This window comes from Rhea americana, unplaced genomic scaffold (assembly GCF_003343005.1).
Source record: "Rhea americana isolate MKP2758 unplaced genomic scaffold, rheAme1 scaffold_18, whole genome shotgun sequence".
NCBI lineage: Eukaryota > Metazoa > Chordata > Aves > Rheiformes > Rheidae > Rhea > Rhea americana.
In genome coordinates, this window is record NW_028185927.1 from 7234867 (window position 1) to 7257156 (window position 22290).

The window sequence follows — 22290 nt, forward strand, 5'->3', positions numbered from 1 at the left end:
CACAAGATCACACTTTTTACACTCTGTGATAAGGGCAAGTAGATCCCTAGGCAGAGGTCTTCACATTAAACCAACACAACAGCACATTTTGCTCTACTGCACTCACTCCCATTCCCTTTTGCTGGCTGGCAGCATTCAATCTCTCAGGGTGTTCGGCCCTTATCAGCAAATGTCTCCCTCATTCTCGTCTGTACCACCACAAGGAAAAAGGCTTTAGTGCACAAAGGTCCAAAGTAGGTTAGCTGCCAACATACCTCTTCAGTTTCTTTGAAAGTCCCAACCTAGGATTTCACTGCAATTGAACTTTAAACACCAGCTGGTCCTCTGCTTACCCTTTCCAAACCAACACCTCTACCTCTGACCCAATGGCTGGGGCAAGAAAGTCATCTCTTTCCCATTGAAGTGTCCAGAGAGGTCCATTCCATTCTATGTCTCTTACTATTTTCCTGTCACAGTCTGCACAAARGAGGTGTTACAGTGTCTACTGAGAACATAGATTTCAAAAATCATTAGGACTTGATAGTCCAACAAGAGTTGGCTGATGGTAGCTCTGGCTCACTGACATTCCTGGCTTGGATATCTTGGAATAATGGTAAGATCAGGGGAGATGGAAAGGGAGCTAACGCAGCGCTGATATTCAAACAGGTCAGGCTTGACACACAAGGTAATTGTCTGCCAATGATCCAGAAATCAGCCCTGAACAAAATAATGGAAAAGTTGATGCACGGGTCAATTAATTGGGACCTAAAGGAAAGGAGTATATAAATGAGGTCAAGTCAACAAAGTCTGTGGAGAACTGTTCTTGTCAAATGAATCCATTTGCATCATTTGATAGAATTACATACACACACGACAGGTTTGGAGCCCATGCTATTCTGATAAAAAAATAAACATGGCAGTACAAYGTCAATCAGGCACATGTGAAATGAGTAACAAACTGGCTTTAGGACAGAACACTAGAAGTAGTTGTCCCTGAGGAGCACATTAGATGGGTTCCAGAGTGATCAGTATGAGGCCTGGCACGATTCAGCAATTTCATCTGGAAGCAAATATTTTTATTTCGAAATAAACATACGATTGACATTGATAACGTGTGCTGCTGACACAAAAATTTGCCATGTGGTGTATTGTGATGAGAACAAGCAATCTTACAGAGCAGTTTGGATCACTTTGTAGGGCAAATCCATCCAAGCAACATGAGATTTTAATACAGCCAAATGCAAAATTACACTTCTAGGAAGAAGGAATGCAGGCAGCAGCTGCAGATTGAGGGAGAGTATCCTGGAAACCAGAAATTCTGAAAAGATTTCAGAGCTAATGACAAGCAATTAAATATGAACTGTCAATGCAATACCCTGACATCAGGGTAGTGAAACTCTCCAGGAAAAGGGAGGTATTTTTACCTCTCTACATCACAGTAGAGAGCATATATAGAAAAATAGAACATCTAATTCTGATTTTTCTAAGGGATGTTGAAAAATTGGAGAGAATACAGGGAAAAAACATGGCAAAAAAAATTTGAGGGATGGCAAAAATGCCTTTCTGTGAGAGACCTAAAGTATTCAATTTCTTCAGTTTAGCAAAAAGAAGATGAAGAGRTGATCTGATTACAGGGCACAGATATCTCCCCAGGAACAGAATACCAGGCATGAAGAGCTTTGCAATCTAGCAAAGGAAGGCAAAACATAAAATGACGTCTGCCATCTGAAGCCAAATTATTAGAAATCACACACACATAGTATAGCTGTTTTACTACTGTAAAAAACATCAGATGTAGCGGATTCCCCAACTTCTGATACTGTCAGTTCAGGAGAGGAAAGTGTGCTTCTGAGAGACGAGATATCACAGAACAGGGCAAATATAAGTGGAGATTAATAATCTATACTGTCCCAGAGGTTATTTTAGATTATYAATTGTTCTGTTGATCATTTCTGGCCTTGCACTATAGGAATCTAGGAGCAAACATTTATTCCAGGGACAGAAGTCCCTAGTCTGGATACTCATAGCCCAGTCAGTTCTACTATAAGAAAAGCTTGAAACTGAAGCAGCTGAGCTGCTGTAAGGAGGCATGAACAGCAGYCCTCACAAGAGCAGCGCACGTAAGCCACACGGCTGGGCAGACACCCAGCTTTGCAGACTGCAGGTTTATGCACTGGAGTGGAGCGTTGCAAAAGCTCATTCAGGTACGGAGGCAGAGCAAATGGCACCTTTTGCACAGATGGACAACAAGATTCATTAGGAATATTTCCTTCTGATAATAGTATTCATTGTCTTGTTAAAATAAAGCCTAACTGAGATGAAGACAGCAAACTGCTTATTTTTAACAGCCTAGAGTAGGGATACCCTTATTCTGACACAACCAGAAAAATTGTAGAAAAGTGATTTATTTCAATACTTCATCATTCCCTAGCAGCCTCTTTCAGAAGCTCTCCTGAGATTTTGTGAAGTACCACCTACCCCAACTTCCAGTGGGCCATGGTATGACCTGTTCACAAATTTCCAAGCAAGTAATGCAACCCTGCTGCCACCAAGAAAACTTCTGGTTACCTGCTCTGCTACCTCTGGTTTTGTTTGGGACAAAGTAAAAGTCATATGGAGCTCTAGGGAGGCTAGATGAGAGCTACCAAGCCCTGGAAGCTCAGGCACACTGATTATCCAGTCCTCCAGGAACTTTTATTGTATTGATGGAAGGCCTCAAAGGAGAGTTCCCCAGCCCAGCAACACTCACTGTCTTGGCATTGATCAGTGCAGAGTAACTTCAGCCCTGGGTTTTGAAGGGTCACTAAATGAGGGAGACCAACAGCATGAGACAGGGAAATAACAGCAGCTCTTGTGCTTCAAAATACTCACACCAGCTCTATCCTTGAAGAAGACAGAACGCCACATTCAATCAGCTGGGCTTGGCTAGGCTCTGCCCATTCTCTGTATAAAGTAATTCCACCTCCTTGGCTTTATGGACAACTCCTGTGATTCGCTGTCTCATCAGATTTTGTAGAGAAAACAATAGCACATGAATGGGCTTAAAAAAATAATCATTAGCTTCTTGGTTATGAAGAAAATTGGATTATGTGTGCTCACTGCAGGGGGGCAGTGCCAACCTCACAAGGCAAAATGGAGGCGGAACATTGCTCCATGCCTGGCAATGCCTGAGGAAAAGCCATCTTACTGGGATCATGTTGGCAAAGCACTTCAGTGTGTGTTGCAATGGGAAAGAAGCAGATTTGCTTTGAATTAACGTGTTTATCTGGTCCTATTCTAGGCAGATGAGCTCTGGCATTTGTACACTGAGCTGAGTAATACCCTCCCACCCCGGGCCACAGAAATCAATGGCAAGGGGCTTTCCAKCTCAGTTTCTTAGTTCCAGTCCATCCCCAAGTCATGCCAAGAAGCTGGCCCAAGATCAGAGAATATAAAGCTCCAGACACAGTGCACACTGAACAAATGGGAATGGCTTACTTGAAGGGTCCTGGGGAAAAGCCTGCGCTATCCATGTCAGCACAGTCCTGGCCAGAAAGCATGAGCACCCCTTAACCGTTTGGTGTCTCTTAATACCTGACCAGAGTTTGCAGTCTCTGGCTAGTTCCCAGTGATCCACGTTGCTGCAAGTTTTCTCCATTGTGCGGCTGTCCTAGAAGTAAGAGTGAAGATGGAGAACAAATGGGGTGGCTCCAGATCATGGTAGGGGTTCCCAGGAGAATGAGGAGCTTGTGCTACTGCTCTCCATGGCTGCGCCTGCTCAGAGAAGAGGCATTCAGGCTCAGGAGATGGAGACCTCAAGGACTATATGTCCTGGGATAGTTAAAGCCCCAGGGCTTCATGTTCATTCAGTCTTAGAGCCTCCCTCAGTGCTGCATTACTCACTTCCCCACTTCCAGCCAGGCACATGGCCAGCACAGGTCCCTGCAGCACGAAGCCTCTGCAGAGAGGCAGTGGTCTCTTCCTTTACAGGCGACCGCCTGCCAAGCAGCTGGTTTCCCTGCTTTTCATCCGTCAGAGCTGCTGACAGCTTTCTCCATGTCAGGCACAGCCTGTGTGACAGAAACAGCAGGCAGACTGCTAGGACACCTCTCCTCTGTGCTGAGCCGGGCACCCATTTCCRTGGTGTCCAGCTAACATCAGCATGGTCCTGAGGGAAACACGGGTAATGGGCAAGGGTTGGAGGGGCAGGGGTGGTATTCTTGGTCAGAGAGCATGAATGCCTGTATTCCTGCCGGTGTCTCCCAGGAAGAAGGCTGAAAGGTCACTGACCGAGAAACCTGTCACCAGCACGCAGATCGTTCCACTCCTATAGCTATTAACTGCTGATCAAACATAAAGGAGACGCAAGGCAGCGGGCAGCTGCGCAGACAGACTGATCCGCATCTGCAGCAGTTCAAAACTACTCAACAAGCAGTTATATCTGCCCCCTTCTGAGCTGCAGGCCCAGGACAGCTGGAGTCCCCTTAAATCCCCCAGGACTGATGCCGTTAGCCAGAAGCAGGGAGACCTGCTTCCTTACAGTCTCACGCTATGCTCCTGCCTGCAAGATCCCAGTGACACCTGTATGACATTCAGCAAGGGAACTGCACACATACCCCATGCATCTTTCTTCTGTGTCTCCTTTTCTCCCTGGGAGGAAAACAATAACTGGGCAAAAGTGCTTTATTTTGGATAGGTTTTGTTACTGGCTACACTGTGCAGACTGCTATAGAAGATGCAGAAATGCTGTATTCCCTGGATATAGCGGCTCTCCCGACCAGTCCCAGATGAACCTGCAAGACTACGGTTCCCTGCCCTGAGGAGGTGAGTGGAGTCACCCCCTGAGCCCAGCAGGCTTCTGATAAACACACTGGCAAACAGGGAGATTGCTGGGCTCTCAATCAAGTGCAGCTTCTCCAAAAGCCTGCAATTCCAAGCTGAAGTACAAAGAAACACAACAACCAAGTTTAAATTAGCAAGACAACAGGATCCAGGAAACAATACGGTCTTTCTAACTCACTGAAGATAGAAAGCGTTTTTCAGAACTCAGGTTACTTTTGATGGGCATGGCGGATYGGGGTGGATATACAGCTGTGGCTTCTCATACTGACCTAAGGGCAGCTGTCCTCTTTGGAGCTCAAGACAAAGGTGGCAAACTCTTCAAAGCACTTCCCTCTCCCCACCAGCAACACCTCAGTTTTTCCTGGATTTAGCTTCTATCAGCTGCTCTTCATCCAATTGTTGATTTTGGCCAGATTATTAGCAAGCTGGGAAACGGTGTTTTTTGCATCTTGTGTAAGGGACATGCAGAGCCAAGTGCCGCAGGAATATTACTGTTTTTATTATCCAGCCTGCCTCACCCTCTCTAGCAGCTACCCAGAGTCTAACCAACCATAATAGGGTGGATAGCCTGAGGAACTGTGCAGAAAGTAAATCCTAGACAGCCCGGTCAGCAGGAAGGAGGTGTTAATGCCAGATAAGGCAAGTGCTGGCCATTTAAGGATTGAAGAGTCACTCTTTCAGCTGGAAACAGATCTGTACCCTACTGAGCATCAGCGAGCTCACACGAGACCACAGGTTGCTGAGGAGCCAATGGCCATTTCCAAAGAGGGCAATAGTAGAGAGTGGGATGGGACTGGCTGAAACACAACTGAAAATTTAAGAGGCCCTCAGAGAAGGAACCATCACCCAAGAGCACAGAAACCCCCATCTCAGGGCCCCAGCGCAACAACCTCCATCAGTCCAACTACAGTCAGCCTGCTGCCTCTTCCTCTAGGAAGTAACTGCTGCCTACAGCTGCCTGGTTTCTGCTGGCCAGCTCCTCCCTGGGTGGCTGCTGCTTCTTGTTTGGGGAACCACGCCACGGAGCAGGGAAGAGCAGGGCTGCCTTCTTGGCCTGGCCAGTGCAGCAGGAACCACTGGCTCCAGAGCACCCACAGAGAGGCAAAGTATTCCCCCAAAGAGCTGCAGAGCAAGGATCCCCACAGACAGGAACCACTACAGCACTGGTGATTCCACCCCAGCTTCTTAGCCCATAGTCTGGGCAAGCTGCTCCAAGACAAGCGCTCTCAGCCAGGACGGGGGCTGAGTCATGCTCAGCTCCTGATAACCTGCCAGAACAACAGGCGGRTTCTCCCCTGTTTTTCAAGCACCGAACAATATACTCCGTATCTGTCTTGTCCGTCCGCCTGTCCCTTTGGCTAGACGCCCTCTCCGCTTGGGGCCACAGGGACCAAAATCAGTGATTCACTTCCCCCTTTGTAATGCTCTGCAGTTGCTGATTTTCCACTAAAGCATCGCAGAAGAATGGGCAGCCTCAACACCAGTGTCTGTGTCTACAGGGAGGGAGAGAAGCAGCCAGGCTTGGAGAGCAGCAAATTGACCACAGACCAGAGACTTCCCCTTTCTTGGACTCTAAACAGGTTCCTAAGCAGGCAGACGGGATTCATGGCTCAGCGTCTGAGCCCGGGAGCACAGAGGCACTGCGTTGAGAGCACTGAGGTTTACTATCAATTAGCTCACAAACATGCTGACAGGGAAGACTGCTCTGTTAAGACTCAGGGAGGAGGGGGGAATACACCAYACAAGGCACCTGACTTCAAGCCCACCCACGTTATGCCCATAAACTTTGGCTCAGTTTATTATCCCTATGAGCAGCGAGAAAGCTCTGAAACCTGCCCACTTCAGGCTTCAAACTGTCCCTCCCGCAGCTACCTTCAGGTGCTTTGTGCAAGTAAGAGAGACACCAAAGCCCAAAGCCCCCTGACCTCTTGGGAAGCTGGAGGGCGGGAAAGTGAGATGAAGATCCTCCGGCCTGGAAAGGCAGGCAGTGCCTCTGCCACCAGCCTCAGCCAGGCAGGAGACCTTCCTGGCTGGGGAAAGGCCAGACTGAGCAGGACTTGCATACCCTGAAGGCCTCAGGAATGACCAGCAAACTGCCTTCACACCCAATTCCCAGTCACTTTCAGGCAGATCTCATGCCAAATGGGACYCCAGATGGAGACACCTAGACTGTCACAGCCATATCCAGGCAAGTGACAACCCTACTGCCWACTGTAACAGATCTCAGCCACACCATCAAGCTGCCTAGATGTTTCCAGCATCCCACCGTCAGAGCTCAAATGCTCACCACAGTCACGTCCTCTGGCAAGCCGGAGGGAAGTCATTCAAATCCTCTTCCCACCTGAAGCCCCCGCCATCTTTGAGGGCTCCTGTAGGCAGATGCCACTGACAACACCCTTTAGCTTAGGTCCCAGAACACTGCCAAAATAGCGTTACTGTTGGCAGAAGTGGGTGTCAGACTACCTGCCTCACACTCACASTCACACTCACACTCACTGCTGCTGGTATCTGCCCAGAAGCCACAGCAGAGCAGCACCCAGACTCCACTGCCATCAGTCACCACAGCAATCAGCCGACCGTCACGGAGCCCGCAGCACTCCAGTTCCAGGACCTCTCCTGTGCCACCTCGCAGCAGTAAGTCCAGCTTCATGCTCCATCTGGCATATGCCTGCAGCTGGCCTGGATTCCTCTACTGGATATTGGCTGTTCATGGATCTCTCACTAGAAACCACAGCAACAAACATGAAAGTCCATGGGACAATAAAGGCACCATACATCTGCCCTACACCACCAAGTTAATTCCCTCCACCACTGTCATGGTGTCTTCTTCCCTTTGGTCTCCAAAGCACTGCAGTGCTTAGGACCACTTGAGCTTCCTCTCAASCTGTCATGTAGTGTAGCAGCTCCTTTCCTGTGCTGCGGCGCTCTTCTCCTCCTTCCACTCATTCCTCCCTCTTCTTTACTAAGCGTAGACTCAGAACACCAGTGCAAAACTTTGGATCACCTCTCTGTTGCACTCCCTCATGCTGTCCCCCATATCAGTCCAGCCTGCAGAGACAGAGCCAGTTGGCTTCCTGTTACWCTTCCACAACAGGAGTTCACATCTCTGCAGCAGAGCTTCACACATCTGCCCACGCCTGCCCCAAATCRGCACCTCTGTGGAAATAACAAGGAGAAAAAAAGCACTTTACAGAGCTAAYAGGTGCAGAGGACAGAGCCCTCTCAGAAGCAGAACCCATACCATGGAATTTGTCATTACATGAGACAAGATGGAGCACAGACCTCACTGCAGCAACAGTGAAATGCATCTAGATGGCTGGAGGCATCTGTCCTTTTTTCCTCACTGAGTTCTCCATCAGAAGTTTCTCTGCAAGCAATACACTTGCTTGCACAAAACTACAAAAAGCAATTAAATAAAAATGCTAGAAACTAATCCAACTGTTTCTTCACATGGAGAAAAAATAGAGGGAGAAGGTGATGGACTGTGAATTCTATTTTTAACTGCTCAGGAGCTGCCAGACACTGCATAAATGAATTCCTACAAACACACAGACACACAGCTAACAGGTTCCTTTTAAGCAGTCTCTGCAGGTCTAATTTGCTCCTTAGCCAAAGTGGCTGTTCATACTTCTCTGCGCAGCTCTCTGCTGACATTAAATGTCCTTCTCTTGCCACACATGCCACCTGCCACTCTGTCAGTGCTCTTCTTTGCTTTGGTTTCGTGTATTAGGGAGTAAGCAACTGATGCCCTGGAAGAAATCCAGCTCTCCAAGCATAACATCACCTGCCTGGCCCAAAGGTAGTGCAGAAACACACCCTACACAAGGAGATGGCACCAGGCTGTCACAACAGAAGATCAGCCCATGCTCCTGCTTGGATCTATTAGCATTGATCCATAAAATGTCCAGGTGATTTCAAAATACCAAGCATGACGGAGCTGTTTGAAATCTGCCTGTTTCCATAGCTGAAGCACAGGCCRGTGAATCCCAGAAAAATCAAAATACAGCCTGTAATTGCTCTCAGCTTCAAGTGGAGCCAGCAGAGGAACCAGGCCAGGCTGCTCCATTATGAATGCCATGTCTGGGTCAAAACTTGCATGCTCCATAGACTGAAACAGGGACCTGGTGAGAGAGGGAGGCAGAGGGCAACCACTCCTCTGGAAGCACAGTCCAGTAAGGTTTGCACTGTATCGTGTGGCAACTCGGGTGAAGAGCTGCCTCTACTCACGCACGCAGGGCACAGGAGCGTCGGGCTGGGTCTAATCCTCTCACCTGGAGAAGCAGCTTGCTACAGCAGCAGGTGCTGCAAGTCACCCGCTCATCCTGGGAAAACTGTGGCTCTAAGATGTGCTTTAATTTAAAATGACGGTTTGTATGCAGCTTAGCAGCACCATCCCTACCCTTCGATCTGTTAGTTTGATTTAGCTGGGTTGCCTCATGTCTCTCCATCATCTGTCACACATAGGACAGATGCTCAAGCATCTACAGTGCTCAAGCCATGAGAGCTGTGCTGGGGAATCACACTTTGCTGCCCACTCTGAGCTCTGCTGAGTCTCAGAGCTGCCGGTAATCAGGGAACAGGCATCCCAATGATTTTATTCTGTTATCAGCATTGGCTCCATCCCTCCAGTTGCTCAATAGCCAAAAGATTAGAGCTCAGCTGGAGGCCGAGAACATATCTGGACACATATGCATGTTACCTGATACCTGATGGCAGGGTAAATGTTTCTAGGGGAATGGCTCTTCCCCCATGAATCTGCTCTCACTTCTCTGCTATGTGGCCTTCAGTATTCCCACTGATGATCACCAGTAACAGGTTTTGTGGTGTCACGAGTGTGAAGGGATCAGGAGCAGGCAGAAAGACTGTGTCTGCATGGCAAAACCTGGGCTCCAATTCCTCAGCTGTGCAGGCGCAGAAGTGACAGGGAAGGCAGAGGTCCAGGGTTGCTATCAGCTTGTCATTACATCCATGGAAAAGTTTGAYACTGCTGTTGTAGGAAGCCTTGTAGCTGAAAAATTAGCACGGCCCCACTGCCGAGGCTACAGGCAATCTAACACATGCTGTCTGCCCCCTCCCAATATCCTCAGGCCCTGAATACGCTCCCCATACTCCAAAGCCAGTGTTCGGCCCAGCTTTGCAGATGTGGGTCTGTTAACAGGCCCTCAGCTCCCTACCTCCCTCCCTGCCCAGCATTTTCTAGTTCTCAGAGTTCCTTCCAATTTGTCAGGATCTCTTCTGGCAATAAAAGGTACCTTGACTCAGGGCAGGACCCCAGGGCACCCAGGGGAAAAACCCATGCGACTCCGGCCTTTTGCCTCCGAAGTCCTAAGTGGCCTTTCACGGCAGTCTCGTCGCACCCCTCTGCTCTGCCCAGTTTGCTGTTCACTGCTACTCTGAAAAATCCCTGCCTCTTCTCCTTCCCACATTTCTTCCTCCCACAGAGGGTTTTTTTTTTCCCTTCAGCTGTAACGGACAATACTTTTTCAGCTTAAATATCTTCTTATTTTCTGCCTGGGTGCTCAGTCTCTGCATGAAGAGACTCTGCACGCAAGCCTGCACCCCGAGCCAGAAACGGGCTGTYGCAGGGAGCTCCGGGCCGGCCCCTCGCAGCACCAGCCCCTCAGGGCAGCGCTCTCCAGGGGGCTTCTGGCGAAAGGCACCTTTCATAGGGAGCCTTCTCCATCTCCATCTCCACCACACCTTGCATCGAACCAGCTGCAATGCAGACCTCGTGTCCCACGACATATGGAAACTCTCAACACCAAAGAGAAGTGCTTTGACTTTGATTAAGTGTCAGCCTAGTCCAAAAAAGGCAGCATATGATCAGGTATGAGAAACCTCAGTGTTAGCCTGTACGCACAAGAGAGCTGAAAGCAAGCTGGAGGGCAATCCTAATTCGGGCGTCAGGGCAAACCTCGTCCCTCTAAAGGAGCCGAGTGTCACACGGGGCAAAATCAAGGGGAGTGGAGACTYGGAAGGGGAGAGGAGAAGCATTTCTCTAAGCGTTTGTTCCTTTACGCCTTTGGTTTTAATTCCTGAATCAATAATTAAAAGTTTACTAATAGGCAGTAAATCAAATTAATTGAAATTCCCCAAGTCAAGACTGGTTTTGCCCACAGCAAGGCTATAAACTGGATTTCCTGCACGACTTGGCGTCCCCCACGGGCCTGCACKCTGCTCTCCGCATGCAGTCTCAGACGAAGTTGACAGGAGCATCATTTTTCTGTTAGTCAGAAGGAAGAGTGCATTTGAACGTTTTCTCACAAAGCTTGGAGGCTGAATTAAGCTATAGGAATGACTCCCAAGGAGGTGCAGAAAAAACAGGCCTAGTGTGAGGACCATATCAAGAGTTCAAAGGAAGCCTGAAAAGCCAGCTATCCTCTTCCTGCTCTGAAGTGCACGTAACCCCCTAGAAAGTAAATACATAAAACACATATAACAGAATGGTGCTGACAGCTTTAAAACAGCAGAAAGTATCTAGTGCCAGGCTAGGGAAGGTATATCATGTAATTTAAAAATAGAAATATTTTTATATAAGAAAAATGACATTTACTTTCCTCTTGGGTAGCTCAAGTTTTTCCTTTCGCCTTCCCAGCCAGCTTGCCAGGGCTTTCAGCTGTATCAAAACAGGAGAGGGGCTGAGGTCTGAAACTTATGGAGATCTCATTGCCATGAGTAGAATTGCTTTTTCATATAATCCCGCATGGACTGGCACTGGCTTTTTTGTTTCAATTTTTTAACAAGGTCTCAGATATCCACTCAAAGCTGGCTCTGAATCAAGGAATATAAATGCTTGGCCACCTTGTCAAAACTATAGTGCTGAACAGAAGTACCCAGGAAAGCTGCCATTAGGGCTTCTCTGCATTAGGAAAACACGACATTCAAGCAAGGAGCACAAACACGCTGCAGCGGCGGAAGTCAAGGCTGGCACCAGGGTTTACCCCAGGAATTCAAAGTCACCTGCGACGGACCTCCTGAGCTGGTTCCATCCTATACAAAGTAGGAAACCATCCACGGCACGTGCAGTGGGAATGCAGTTACACAGAGAGGTTTCTCAACCAAAGTCAGCTTTTATTTTTAGAAGCTATTTGGGTATTAATAAATCATAATCCTCATTAATGTAAAGTGAATGACAGTCCTAAGTGAGCAGAAGAGGGAGGCATGTTCAGTAGGTGCATATAGCAGTAGTGCAGGACTTGTACTGTATGTACTGTTGAGGTAGACAAACAGTCCCCAGCAAAGCTGTAAGAAAGCTCCCCTTTCCTTCATAAGCATGTAAAGGCTGGCAGCACAGGAGGCTTCAGACACTGCTGTGAAAATTAAGACAATCTTATTTCTCTTCAGAGCAGCATCTTCCAAACACGGGTGATCTCACARTGACTTTTCAATTTATCTGCTAGCCCTCCATAACAACAAGCTGATCAAGCTGGTTTTGCCAAGCCAGACCCCTCGGTTTCACATTCTGAACAGCTTTACAYCCATCCTTGGCAACTACAGTGGCTGCCACGGGCTCCTGTCTCCTCTGCAAACAAACATGCTAGACATTTGACTGCCACCAGAATGGGAGCTGATTTCTAGTCATGATATTAGAGTCATTACAGCCAATTTTCAAAAGGAGAGAATGTATTTTCTCCATTCAGCAACCTCCACTGCATACCCAAGATCCTCCCTTCTGTTTGCTCCCTGCTGCTCTCATCATCAGCTTCCAGGAGAGAGAACAGAGATCTTGGCAAAGCCTCCATGCTGGCATAAGGTTCCCAGTGTCTCCAGGCCAGGAGTACTTGCCACAACTCCTCAACACTTGCGAAGGCAGGAGGGAGGAGGTGTCTCCTCCTGGGTGCTGGAGAGGAGGCTCTGAGACCAGGAGTCAGTAGATCGGGCATGTCGCAACTCAGTCTYCTTTCTTTTCCATCCTGAAAACGCCAAGCACCTCCTAGCAACTGCCCTGGCTAAACAGAGCCCTCACAAAGGAAGCTCCCTGCTCTCCAGAGCTTAGTTATATTAAGCTGTCTGTGCAGTGTCTCAGCACCTTAAACCACARCTATTTCCTTTTCCCATGCCCAGGTTGCTGGGAAAATGATTTGCTGGTCCCGGTCATCTTTTCTTCTTCTCTGTGGGAGGAAGGGTGTCTTGTAATCCAGAGAGCCCTAGTCCAGCGCACACCGCCCATCCGGGCAGCTGGAGTCGCCCGAGCAGATGCTGGTTACAGACGAACGCCCGGTGCTTGCACAGCCGTGACTTTCTCAGTGGCAGCAGCAGGGACCTCCTCGCACAGAGGCAGGTGGCTGCCGAGCAGCGAGCAGCCGCGCTGCCCGCGAGGAGCAGGGGCACAACTCMTTCCCACTCCCCTGCTAAATAAACAGGAATTCTTCTGATACTCCAGCCTTAGGAAAACAAAGCTGTTTTCATTTAGCTTGGCTTCTGGGCTGAGGTGCAGCTCCACCCGCACAGTGATCCATCGGGGTTTTGCTTCTCTGGGCGGAGATTCAGGCTGAGATCAAGAACAGGGAGGATTTGCAGCTAGTCCGTGCTAGGAGGGCCTCTAACACCCCTAGGATTTCACTCTCCAGAGCACTCCCTGTTCCAAACAGCGCAGCACCATGGCCTCCCAGCTTCTGCAGCAGCTAACACGCCCCCGCAGACGCCCTCAAACCGCCAGCTCTAAATCTCCATTGAGCTATGACCTGCTAAATAAAGGCACTTGGGAAATGGTATTATTTCTCAGTCTGTTTTTCAGCAATGAAAGTCTGAGCATCACCAGCTCCAGAGTCAGCAAAGTAATTCCAGAGCTATCCTTCTTCTAGCCTTGTCTCCTCCTGTGCAAGCGCTGAGCCCGGAGAAGGCTGGGCATGTGTTCTTCTTCAGTCCCAGGAAGAAGAGATAATACGCACAGGATGGAGAAGCCAAGGAAACAGTGATTCTTCCCTGGCAGCTCTCCAGCCAGAGATGCAGCTGGTTACGTGTAACACCGCAGCCCTAACACCTGTGCTCAGCATCTTCGCAGGCCTGCCGGTGCGCTTGCAGACAGACGTACGACTGAGAAGACCCACAGATCCATTCGCTGACCCTCTCGTCTGCCAGTTGCAAATACAAACCCACTGTGAGACACATATAACCAGTCCAAGTCCAATGGTCAGAGAGCTGCTATTTCTCACTGAGGTAGAGCACAGAAGACAGTAACTTACTTTCTGCTGTTACAGTCAYGCTTCCCTGGCTGAGACACAGTGCAGGGACAGAGCTGGGCACTCCCAGCTCCAGTGCCTGGGACAGTAAATTAAGGGCTCACAAGATGAGAGGAAGAGGCACCACACTGAACCCCACAGACTCTGCTAGGCAGGCAGTTTCATCAGTTTTTCTAAGCATCTCCRTAGCAGTCTGAAAGGTAAATCACCAGCAGTCCAGCTAGCTAAGGCCAAGAAATCATTTTAAACCAGCCCCGCCTTTTAGGGAATGGGCAATATTTTGGTCCAGACAGTTTCTGAATAACCAGGAGGCTGCTCTTCTACCTCTGTCTGAATACTTGCTTCAAAACACATTGAAACTAAAATTAGCCCCATCCCTGCTTAGAGAGCAGGTCTCTGGAGAGGATACATATTTTTTGTTGCATGTTTGTACGGCATCTAATTCAGCACTGCTCTAGTCCATGACTTCAGAACTTCTAATTGCTACCTCAGTACAAATAAACACAAATAAAGCCAATATATACACAAATAAATAAAAAGAGAATGCAAATCTCACTCATGTAAGGATTGGTTTCCTTTCTTGGCACAGCAAGATGTGGCTTAGAAGTCTACAAGCTCCAATACTTGCGCAATTCCTCCTTGCTACCAATGAAAATGTACAGGAGGTTGGGGACTGATCATGTGTTTTCGATCACAAAGTCATCTCACAACAGCTCTGACCTGGAACAACTGGTGGCCTCCCTCTCCTGACCCATCCAAGAGCTTCTTCTACAATTTCCTTCTCAACAAATCAGACAAGCAAGCCAGCTGCTGCAGGTTCAGGGCAGGCTTACTGGAAAGAGTCAGTGTCCCAAAAGCACAACTTATTCAGGAGGAGACCAAGGACTGGAAAATCCATCTAAGCTTTTCCTCTCAGACTTTAGCGTGCTCAGAAAGCCAGTGAAGTTGACCGCAGGTATGCACAGCCTAAGAACTGATCTTTGTACCTGCGATTCTGCGTTAAGATCCACCTAGTTCTGGGAAGGCCAGTATGCTGCTTGTGCTGCTGCAGCTCAGTTCCAGAACGGAGAAAGTCTGATGCAGAAGCACAGAAAATACTTCAGTGATAGCACACAGGTGTAGTGCTTGTGATGTTCTGACTACAGGAACCAAGCTCCTAATTCAGACAAGTCTGAGAGTAAGGTATAATGAGAGGAATGACCAATCTAATAACTAGCTGCCCCCAAAAGCAGAGTTCACCCCTTTTCTTTCCCTCGCTCAGAGCCTTGCAATTCTGCCCAGTCCCTCTGGTCCTCATGTGATACCTTTCAATAAGCCATTTTAGCCCACTAAGTGACAGAAAGCTATCCATTTCTTTTTCTTCTTTTTTTTTTCTGTTTGCTTTTTGCTGATTTATTGAACTGAATCAACTCACCCAGGGGTCAGATGAGCACCAGAGCCAGTACAAGGGAAGCAGTGGGAAGACACAGCCAGGAGCAGTGGCAGCAGGACTTCCCTTCCAACTGTAGCAGTTCAAGCCTGCTTTGGGGACTGTCACCCTCTTATCTTGCTCCACAGCTAGGCCAGAAGTTGGCTGGCTGAAGGGGAGATTCAAAGTATTTGGGAACCAGCTCATCTACAAGCAGCGAAACTTCTAAGCCATGCCAGTCTGTGCCAAGTTCACAGATCAAATCCTGGTAGCTGAAYTGTGCAGGGAAATCTGCACTGTCTGAAGTGAGGCCTTTCAAAGCGCAGACAGGGGCCTGGATGGTGGCAGCTCCCCACCTGCAGAACACCACTACACAGGTCCCCTGGTATCACCTGAGAAGGAAACACACCAGAGCCTACCAAAGAAGCAGTAAGAGCTCCCTCTTGGAGATGTTTGCAATGACCTACACAAAGCCCTGAGGAATGCAGTAGAAGGCAGTCAGTATTGGCTGTGGCCTTGGATCCTACCTGCAGTGACTGCCAGAGACAAATGTCAAGTGCTCTCRCTGAAGTGTGGGATAAGGCAATATCCTATAGCTTCCATGGGGTATGAACAAGGAAAGGCATGRCATGGTCCTCAATGGAGTCCTATTTCTTTGGGACAGTGCCAAAGGATTTAAGGTATAGAAGGCAGCTGGGCATTCAGCAAYCCAAGCTCAGCAACCCCTAGACGCTGTGTCTGACTGTCTGGACAGTAATACTCTGTCAATGCCTGCACAGTCCTGTGCCCTCTGTGCAGAGCCTGAGGTCATGTTCCTTACTAGGAAAGCCTTAAACAGGTGGCATATCTCCAAGGGCATTGCTCTCTCTCCTCTCCAGTCTTTGCACACAGAGTAGTGGTTTGGAGGGGTAGGAGGAGGTCATTAYTGTGGGGAAACTTGTGAGTAACGACCAGGATTGCAGGTGTGTGCTAAGGCTTGTGCTACTTTTAAGCCAAGCCTCTCTTAGGGCAGCATTGATGTGGGCTTGGCAAACACCTTTGTTTTTCCTGAATTTGGTTTCCACCAGATAGTCTTTCATTGGGCACCAAGACAGGCTGGCTTCAGTGAACCAAATCATGTCAGTCAATTCCTTTTCAGTCATCTGAGCCCCTCCAAAATTGTAGATGCCTGAGAGTAAGTGTCTAGAGATGTCTCCAGACCATACATTGCCTCTGCTTCAGAAGAGACTGAAATGCAGCAGCTACAGACACTTTAAAAGTAACCTGTAGAAAAACAGAAGAACAAAGGCTAAACTGCCCATTCTGCAAGCAGCTCTGATTGGCACTGGCTTCCACTGGAAGCCACGTGTAACTTCTCTTGTGTGGCAGCCCCCAACAAAATGAATCTTTCTGTAGTAGCAGCAAGAATTACACAGGCAGTTGTGGGTGTTGCAGGGTCTAACATTTTGCTCCCATGTCCATGGCCTCTTAAGGAAAAGCAGAGGTGGGGGGKTTTCTGAAAAATGTGCAGGTTGTTCTGTTCCAGGAGGCAGCACTCCTGACCTCTCCATCCCTTCCCAGCTGCCAGAAGAACAGAAGTACCAGTCCGGGAAGGGCATCTTTCATAGTAACCCCCTCCTTAAACAAAAAGCCACAGTTCTAGCAAGACAACACAAAGCGTGAAGGAGCTCAGGTATAAGAACGCCTCAGAGCTGACTTGAGGTAGCCAAAATGAGTCCAAGCTCTTTTTGACATACAAGAAACAAAGGCAATGCCACAGTTGTCACCCTAAGCTTAATATGTCCTCTAGAAGAGCCTTTCCTTTATAGACCACCCTGAACTCCAACAGCTGCATCTTTGCTTCAGTTCCAAATATGCAGTCACCTCACAGAGTACCAAAATGACCCACACAACCTTGGGTGACCCAAGGTTACAAAACAACTAGCTCAATGATTGTTAGGGTTTCTGAGGATACTCACCTCAGACACGCTATATGTATCATCGCTTTCACCCATACTGGCACACCCCAGACCTATGTTGCTTCCCATGGGTATTACCTGGACATGCTTTTCTAAACACATCCTCTTCTGAAAGAARATAAACCCCACTCCTCAGTCCACCCTGCTACTACCTCCAAGGCTGCTCAAAGACTGGACAAGGGTAAAYTGCTGAGCTACACAGTGCTCATTCGTTGTGGGTCCATCATTATCCTGTTCCCTTCCATTTTGTGCCTGGGCACCACAAGACATGCTGCAGATAAACCTAGTTCCTTGGAAGGACAGCAGRGCCTGACACCATTATGTCAGCCCTGGAGAAAAGCCACCACCTGGAATCAAGGTATCCTGTCTCACAAAGCAGAGCAGTGTTCTCTGGGCAGTGGTGAGACTAAGGGCATGGAAGCCTGGAGCTTGAGCTTGCCCRACAGAGCACATCATTAGCTGCACGTCTATTTGTACGAGCTTCCTATTGGAACTGGTGTCAACTTACACAGCCAGTGAGCGCCGTGGGACAGGTGCCTGAGCCGCTCTTGGGGAAGCTTCCCTCTCTGCAGTGCTGGTTCTCCTCCAGAAGGAGCTTGCAGGGGGCTGGAAGGCAGCAGCAGCAGCAGGAGGATGGTATTCTTGCTCAGGAACAACTTCTTCACACCTGGAGCCCTGGAAGCCCGAGCGGCAGATACAGACTTGGGGCCGATTGCAGGAGCCCTTGTTCTGGCACGGAGGGTCGCAGACAGCTGAGGAGACACAGAAAGGCAGTTAGCAGGACCCATGGGAGATGGGCTCAGCACTAACCAGCACGCCCTCTCTTACACCACGGTACACAGCCTGGGGTAGCACAACCAGGGAGATCCCATCTCCTCTCTGCCTTCTGCTCCTGCAGGCAGGTAGATCTCTCCTCCTCCTGAGGAGGATTAGACTGTACATCGCACAYATGCTCCTTCCCGTCCTGGCCTGGAACCAGGCTGCAGGAGCAAAAGGCTTCGTATTACTACTACCATGAATCCCTAATGCAGGGTCGCTGCCATCAAAGACAAAAACCGAGGCCTTTTTTCTGTTCCTGCTTCTCCCCCACTGATCTCAGCAAAGCACTTCTCAAGCTCTATTTGGTTAAGAAAGACCAAAAATAGGCACCAAGGTTTGCCCGAGAAAGCATATGGTCTCTGGTGTGCCCWGTGGAGCTGAGGGCAGGAAGAGGGACTCAAATCCAAACTGGAGGCAGCAACTGTTTAAGGAGAAGCAAGGAGACATGGATGAGGCAGATAACAACGCACTAATGCAGCCTCTTGGGAGCCATTCACAAGTTATGGTACTGTTTTATTATGCTTCTGCATTTATTTGAACAGTGCCCCTGCCACGTCCCCTCAGGAACATTCTGGCTCTCCCTGTACCAGCTAATTTTGGAGCCACCATGCTCAAATTCCTCTGCAGCTACAAGGACTTACAGTTCATTAACTTCATGCCCAAATCAGTCTCCAAGCCTGTGTGTGTTCCTAATTACAGCACATAAGCTTCAGTTTGCACCCCAGGAGGAAAGTGCTGTTAATTATACGCTGGACCCTAACACTTCCCAAGTTAACAGGTGCCAAATTTGGTTTATAATCCAGCCAGCAAAAGCCAGGAAATCACAGCTTGCCCAGGTAGTACCAGGCTAGCTGTTCTCAGCAAGCATAATTAAAGGGGCACTGAAAGACTCTGTCTTCTTTCAAAGAAGGAAAGGGCCAGCTAGCCAAAGAGCAGTGAAACCCCACTGGCCGATGTGAGATAAACATTAATCTTCACCTGAGGTTCAGCCACGTGGAAACATTGTGGAAGGCTTGAAATGTGCAACGACCACTTCTGCTCAGAGCTTATTAACCAGAACTCTCCCAGGGAGGTAGCAGGAGCAGTCTGACATCCCAACCACCTTCACAAACAGCTACTTGATTTTCATGAACCCATCATTCATTTTCTGACTATGCTCTCCCACGACATCCATCACCATGATCTCATGAAGCCAGGCACTTCTGCAAGATAGGCTGCTTCTGGACAGCACGCACATTTAGAGTTCTAACTCCATGAGCCATTCATACATCAGACCCTCCAGGCACCATCCTGCTCTTGCCAAGCAAGGGAAGTCTCACGCTGGATCTGAGCCCCTCTCACAGCAGTGTAGGGAGACGCCCTCAACAACCCTTCCCTCACCCCAAAACTGGTCTATCATCACCTAACTAGAACAGGAATATGTTGGCTAGAACACTTCATTTGACCTTTATTACTGTGTTAATGCTCAGGAAGGAGGCAGATCTCAGGAAAAGGGAGAACCCAGATTGCATAGCGTTGTGTAGGTTAAAACCAGAGCTTTTGATTAAAACCCTCAGTAAAATAAATCAGACACCACTGCAGGCTCTGGAACAGAGACAGGGCCCTAGTCAGGCAGGAATTAACTGTCTCTGGGAAGTCCGGCACTTCAAGATTTGATGTCATTTACAATAATTCAACTGTGATTTAAATAGGCTCCCAGACCATACCATTATCTCCCAGTAAATGCCTGATTTAGTAAACGCCATCATACCAGGACGCCTGCCATTYCAAACAACCACTTCACAGGCTGAAACACTGCAGAACAGGGAACTGCAGTAACAGAGACCCCAGGACCTGAAAGCACAACATTTCTCACAATGTCTCCCACAAATAATGTTAATGTTAAAGTTAGATGTAGACTATGCCCTTCAGCAAGAAAACAGTGATAAGCAACCAGGCTCTCTAAAAAGTCCCTAAGGCAGCCGATATAAAAAAAAGAAGAAGGGAATGGGATTAGTCTTCTTGTTCCTATATGCAGGATGGGTGGGGAGCTGCCCTAGCTGAAATATTCCAGTTCTAGGATTAATCCCTTCTCTGTTTCCTTTGCAGACTCAGAAAAAATCTTGAAAGAGCTTTTAAAAGTCACAGGTTTTGTCTGAGTCTAGGTATGCAATGCAGGGAGAATAGACCATTCAGCAGAAGCACTGCCAATTCCACGTGTGCAAAAGTAATAGGTCAGGCCCCCCAAACTGTAAAATTGTTAGATAAGAAGGTTAAAATATATTTGGAATCCTTCTCTTTGCTTTTTGGTTTCTGAGCCCAGGGGTTARTCTGAGATGTTTCTCTCCAGTGACAAGGGTTATAAAAAGATTCTGTTAAGGTGAACTCTGCTCATTTCTTCTCATTACAGTCTCGTGTAATCACCTGCTCCAGGAGCTGGGGCGTTAAGAAAAGCAGCGACAGGTTCTCTAAAACTCTGAATAAAAGCATGAGATTTGGAGCACTGCTCAAGTATTATTCAGTAACAATCCTATTTCGTTTAAGAGCCTCTAGCAATAGCCTCACAGATCAAGTCTTGCGTTGTCTGGTCTTCGGTGCAGGAAATGCATTCTCAGCGCAGAGCAACCCTGCGTGTGGCTCTAACCTAAGCAGGGCTGTAAGAGGGGAAGGCTGCTGAGTCCAGCTCTGTCATTTTGCAGACGCTGTGCTATAGAATCCCTTATGCTAACCTGGCCCAGATTTGAGCCATGACACTGCAAGGTGACATTCAATTACTGCGTTGCTGRTCTAAATGCATGCCAGGTCTAGGACAGTGGTGTAGCTCTTCACTGTAAGCTCCCTGAGCTTCCCTCCTGCTCAGTCCCATTTAAATGTGGAAAAATCTGTCCATTCACCTAGGTATCCTCAGAAAACTGTAGGAAGATAGTGGAGGACTCTCACCACTGTGGTAATTTAATCCCTGTTCTCATGGAAGAGTGAGGTGCTTATTGATGTTCACCGATACATAACCTGGGCTCTAACTTATACTTCTGACTACATTAGCAAACCCAGAAGGGAAGGACAGTTTAACGTGACAGAGAGATCTGTGCAGGYTTGACAGGCAGGGAGATCATAGCAATGCATGAATAAGAGAGAGAACAACTTCCGTGGASAGTCTGTGCTCAAAGAGCCCACAGTCACTGTACAGAGGACAGGCAAAAGGAGAGAGCAGACATGGAAAAGCCCAGGTGCTAATATGACTGTCTGAAGACACAGTAGGAGACCAAAACAGAGCTAGAGACAGACCCTGGGATCGCAGCACCTTCATCAAATATCCTAAYCACAAGTCCACCTGTACAAGATCAGAAAGTGCACGAGTTTATTGAATTTTTCCCAACATGCTAATTAAAAAGGTTTCTTTTTAATTTTAAAATATCCCTATCATAAAAAAAACTTATCCTGTATTACCAGGCCAGCCAGGGCTGGTACCTTAGGCATCAGCAGAGAACCATGGTAAATCATGTTGATAAAAGCAGAGTTAGTTGAAACYAGTGTTGGGTGTGTGGCACAGGGAGGCTCAGCAAGAGGATTTCCTTGCTCTGATGGTTAAGCAGAAGGGACAGAGTCAGTTTGAGTGGGAAGTAAATAGCCAGCTATGAAGAAATACAGGCAGCAGCTAAATTATCCACAAGTGTGGACTGCAGCTTCCCCCGAAATCCGGGCAGCACAAGAAGGTTTCTGGCCAGCCTGTGTGTATAAGTTTCTTCTTCATCGACACCAGCATGTAAAGGGAGAGAGGGAAGAGCTGGTATACACCAAGTCTCGTCCCTGGATGAAGAACAGGGCAAGAGCTTGGATGCCCTCCTAGGTACCAAGTCCAGATGTAGCTTCTTTCCTTTAATTACCCTTCCTGAGGGARGATCTCCAATGTCCCACAGGATGCCCTGTCTGTAGTTCAGTGTGTAGATCTGACAATGTTCGGGCAGAAACCAAGCCCATTCTAAGTAGGTGAGAATTTCTTYCTCAATTCCCTTCTTAACTCACTTTCACTTCAGCAGAAAACATCTGAAAATCTAGTGTTTCTGGTTTTTATCTTCCCAGTCATTGACTCAGGGAACTCCCAGGTGCTCGCTGCACTGTAGTCCTGGAAGCTGGACCATACCGA

At 48.2% G+C, this 22290-nt stretch overlaps 1 protein-coding gene across 3 annotated transcripts in view; it reads right to left on the reverse strand.

The window, feature by feature from the left end:
• LTBP2 (latent transforming growth factor beta binding protein 2) overlaps positions 1-22290 on the reverse strand; it is a 79834-nt gene that overhangs the window by 45022 nt on the left and 12522 nt on the right. For all 3 annotated transcript variants that reach the window (XM_085301750.1, XM_085301749.1, XM_085301751.1), the window contains exon 3: positions 17857-18100. In XM_085301750.1, the coding sequence (XP_085157876.1) occupies positions 17857-18100 (244 nt within the window). The remainder of the gene's footprint in view (positions 1-17856; positions 18101-22290) is intronic.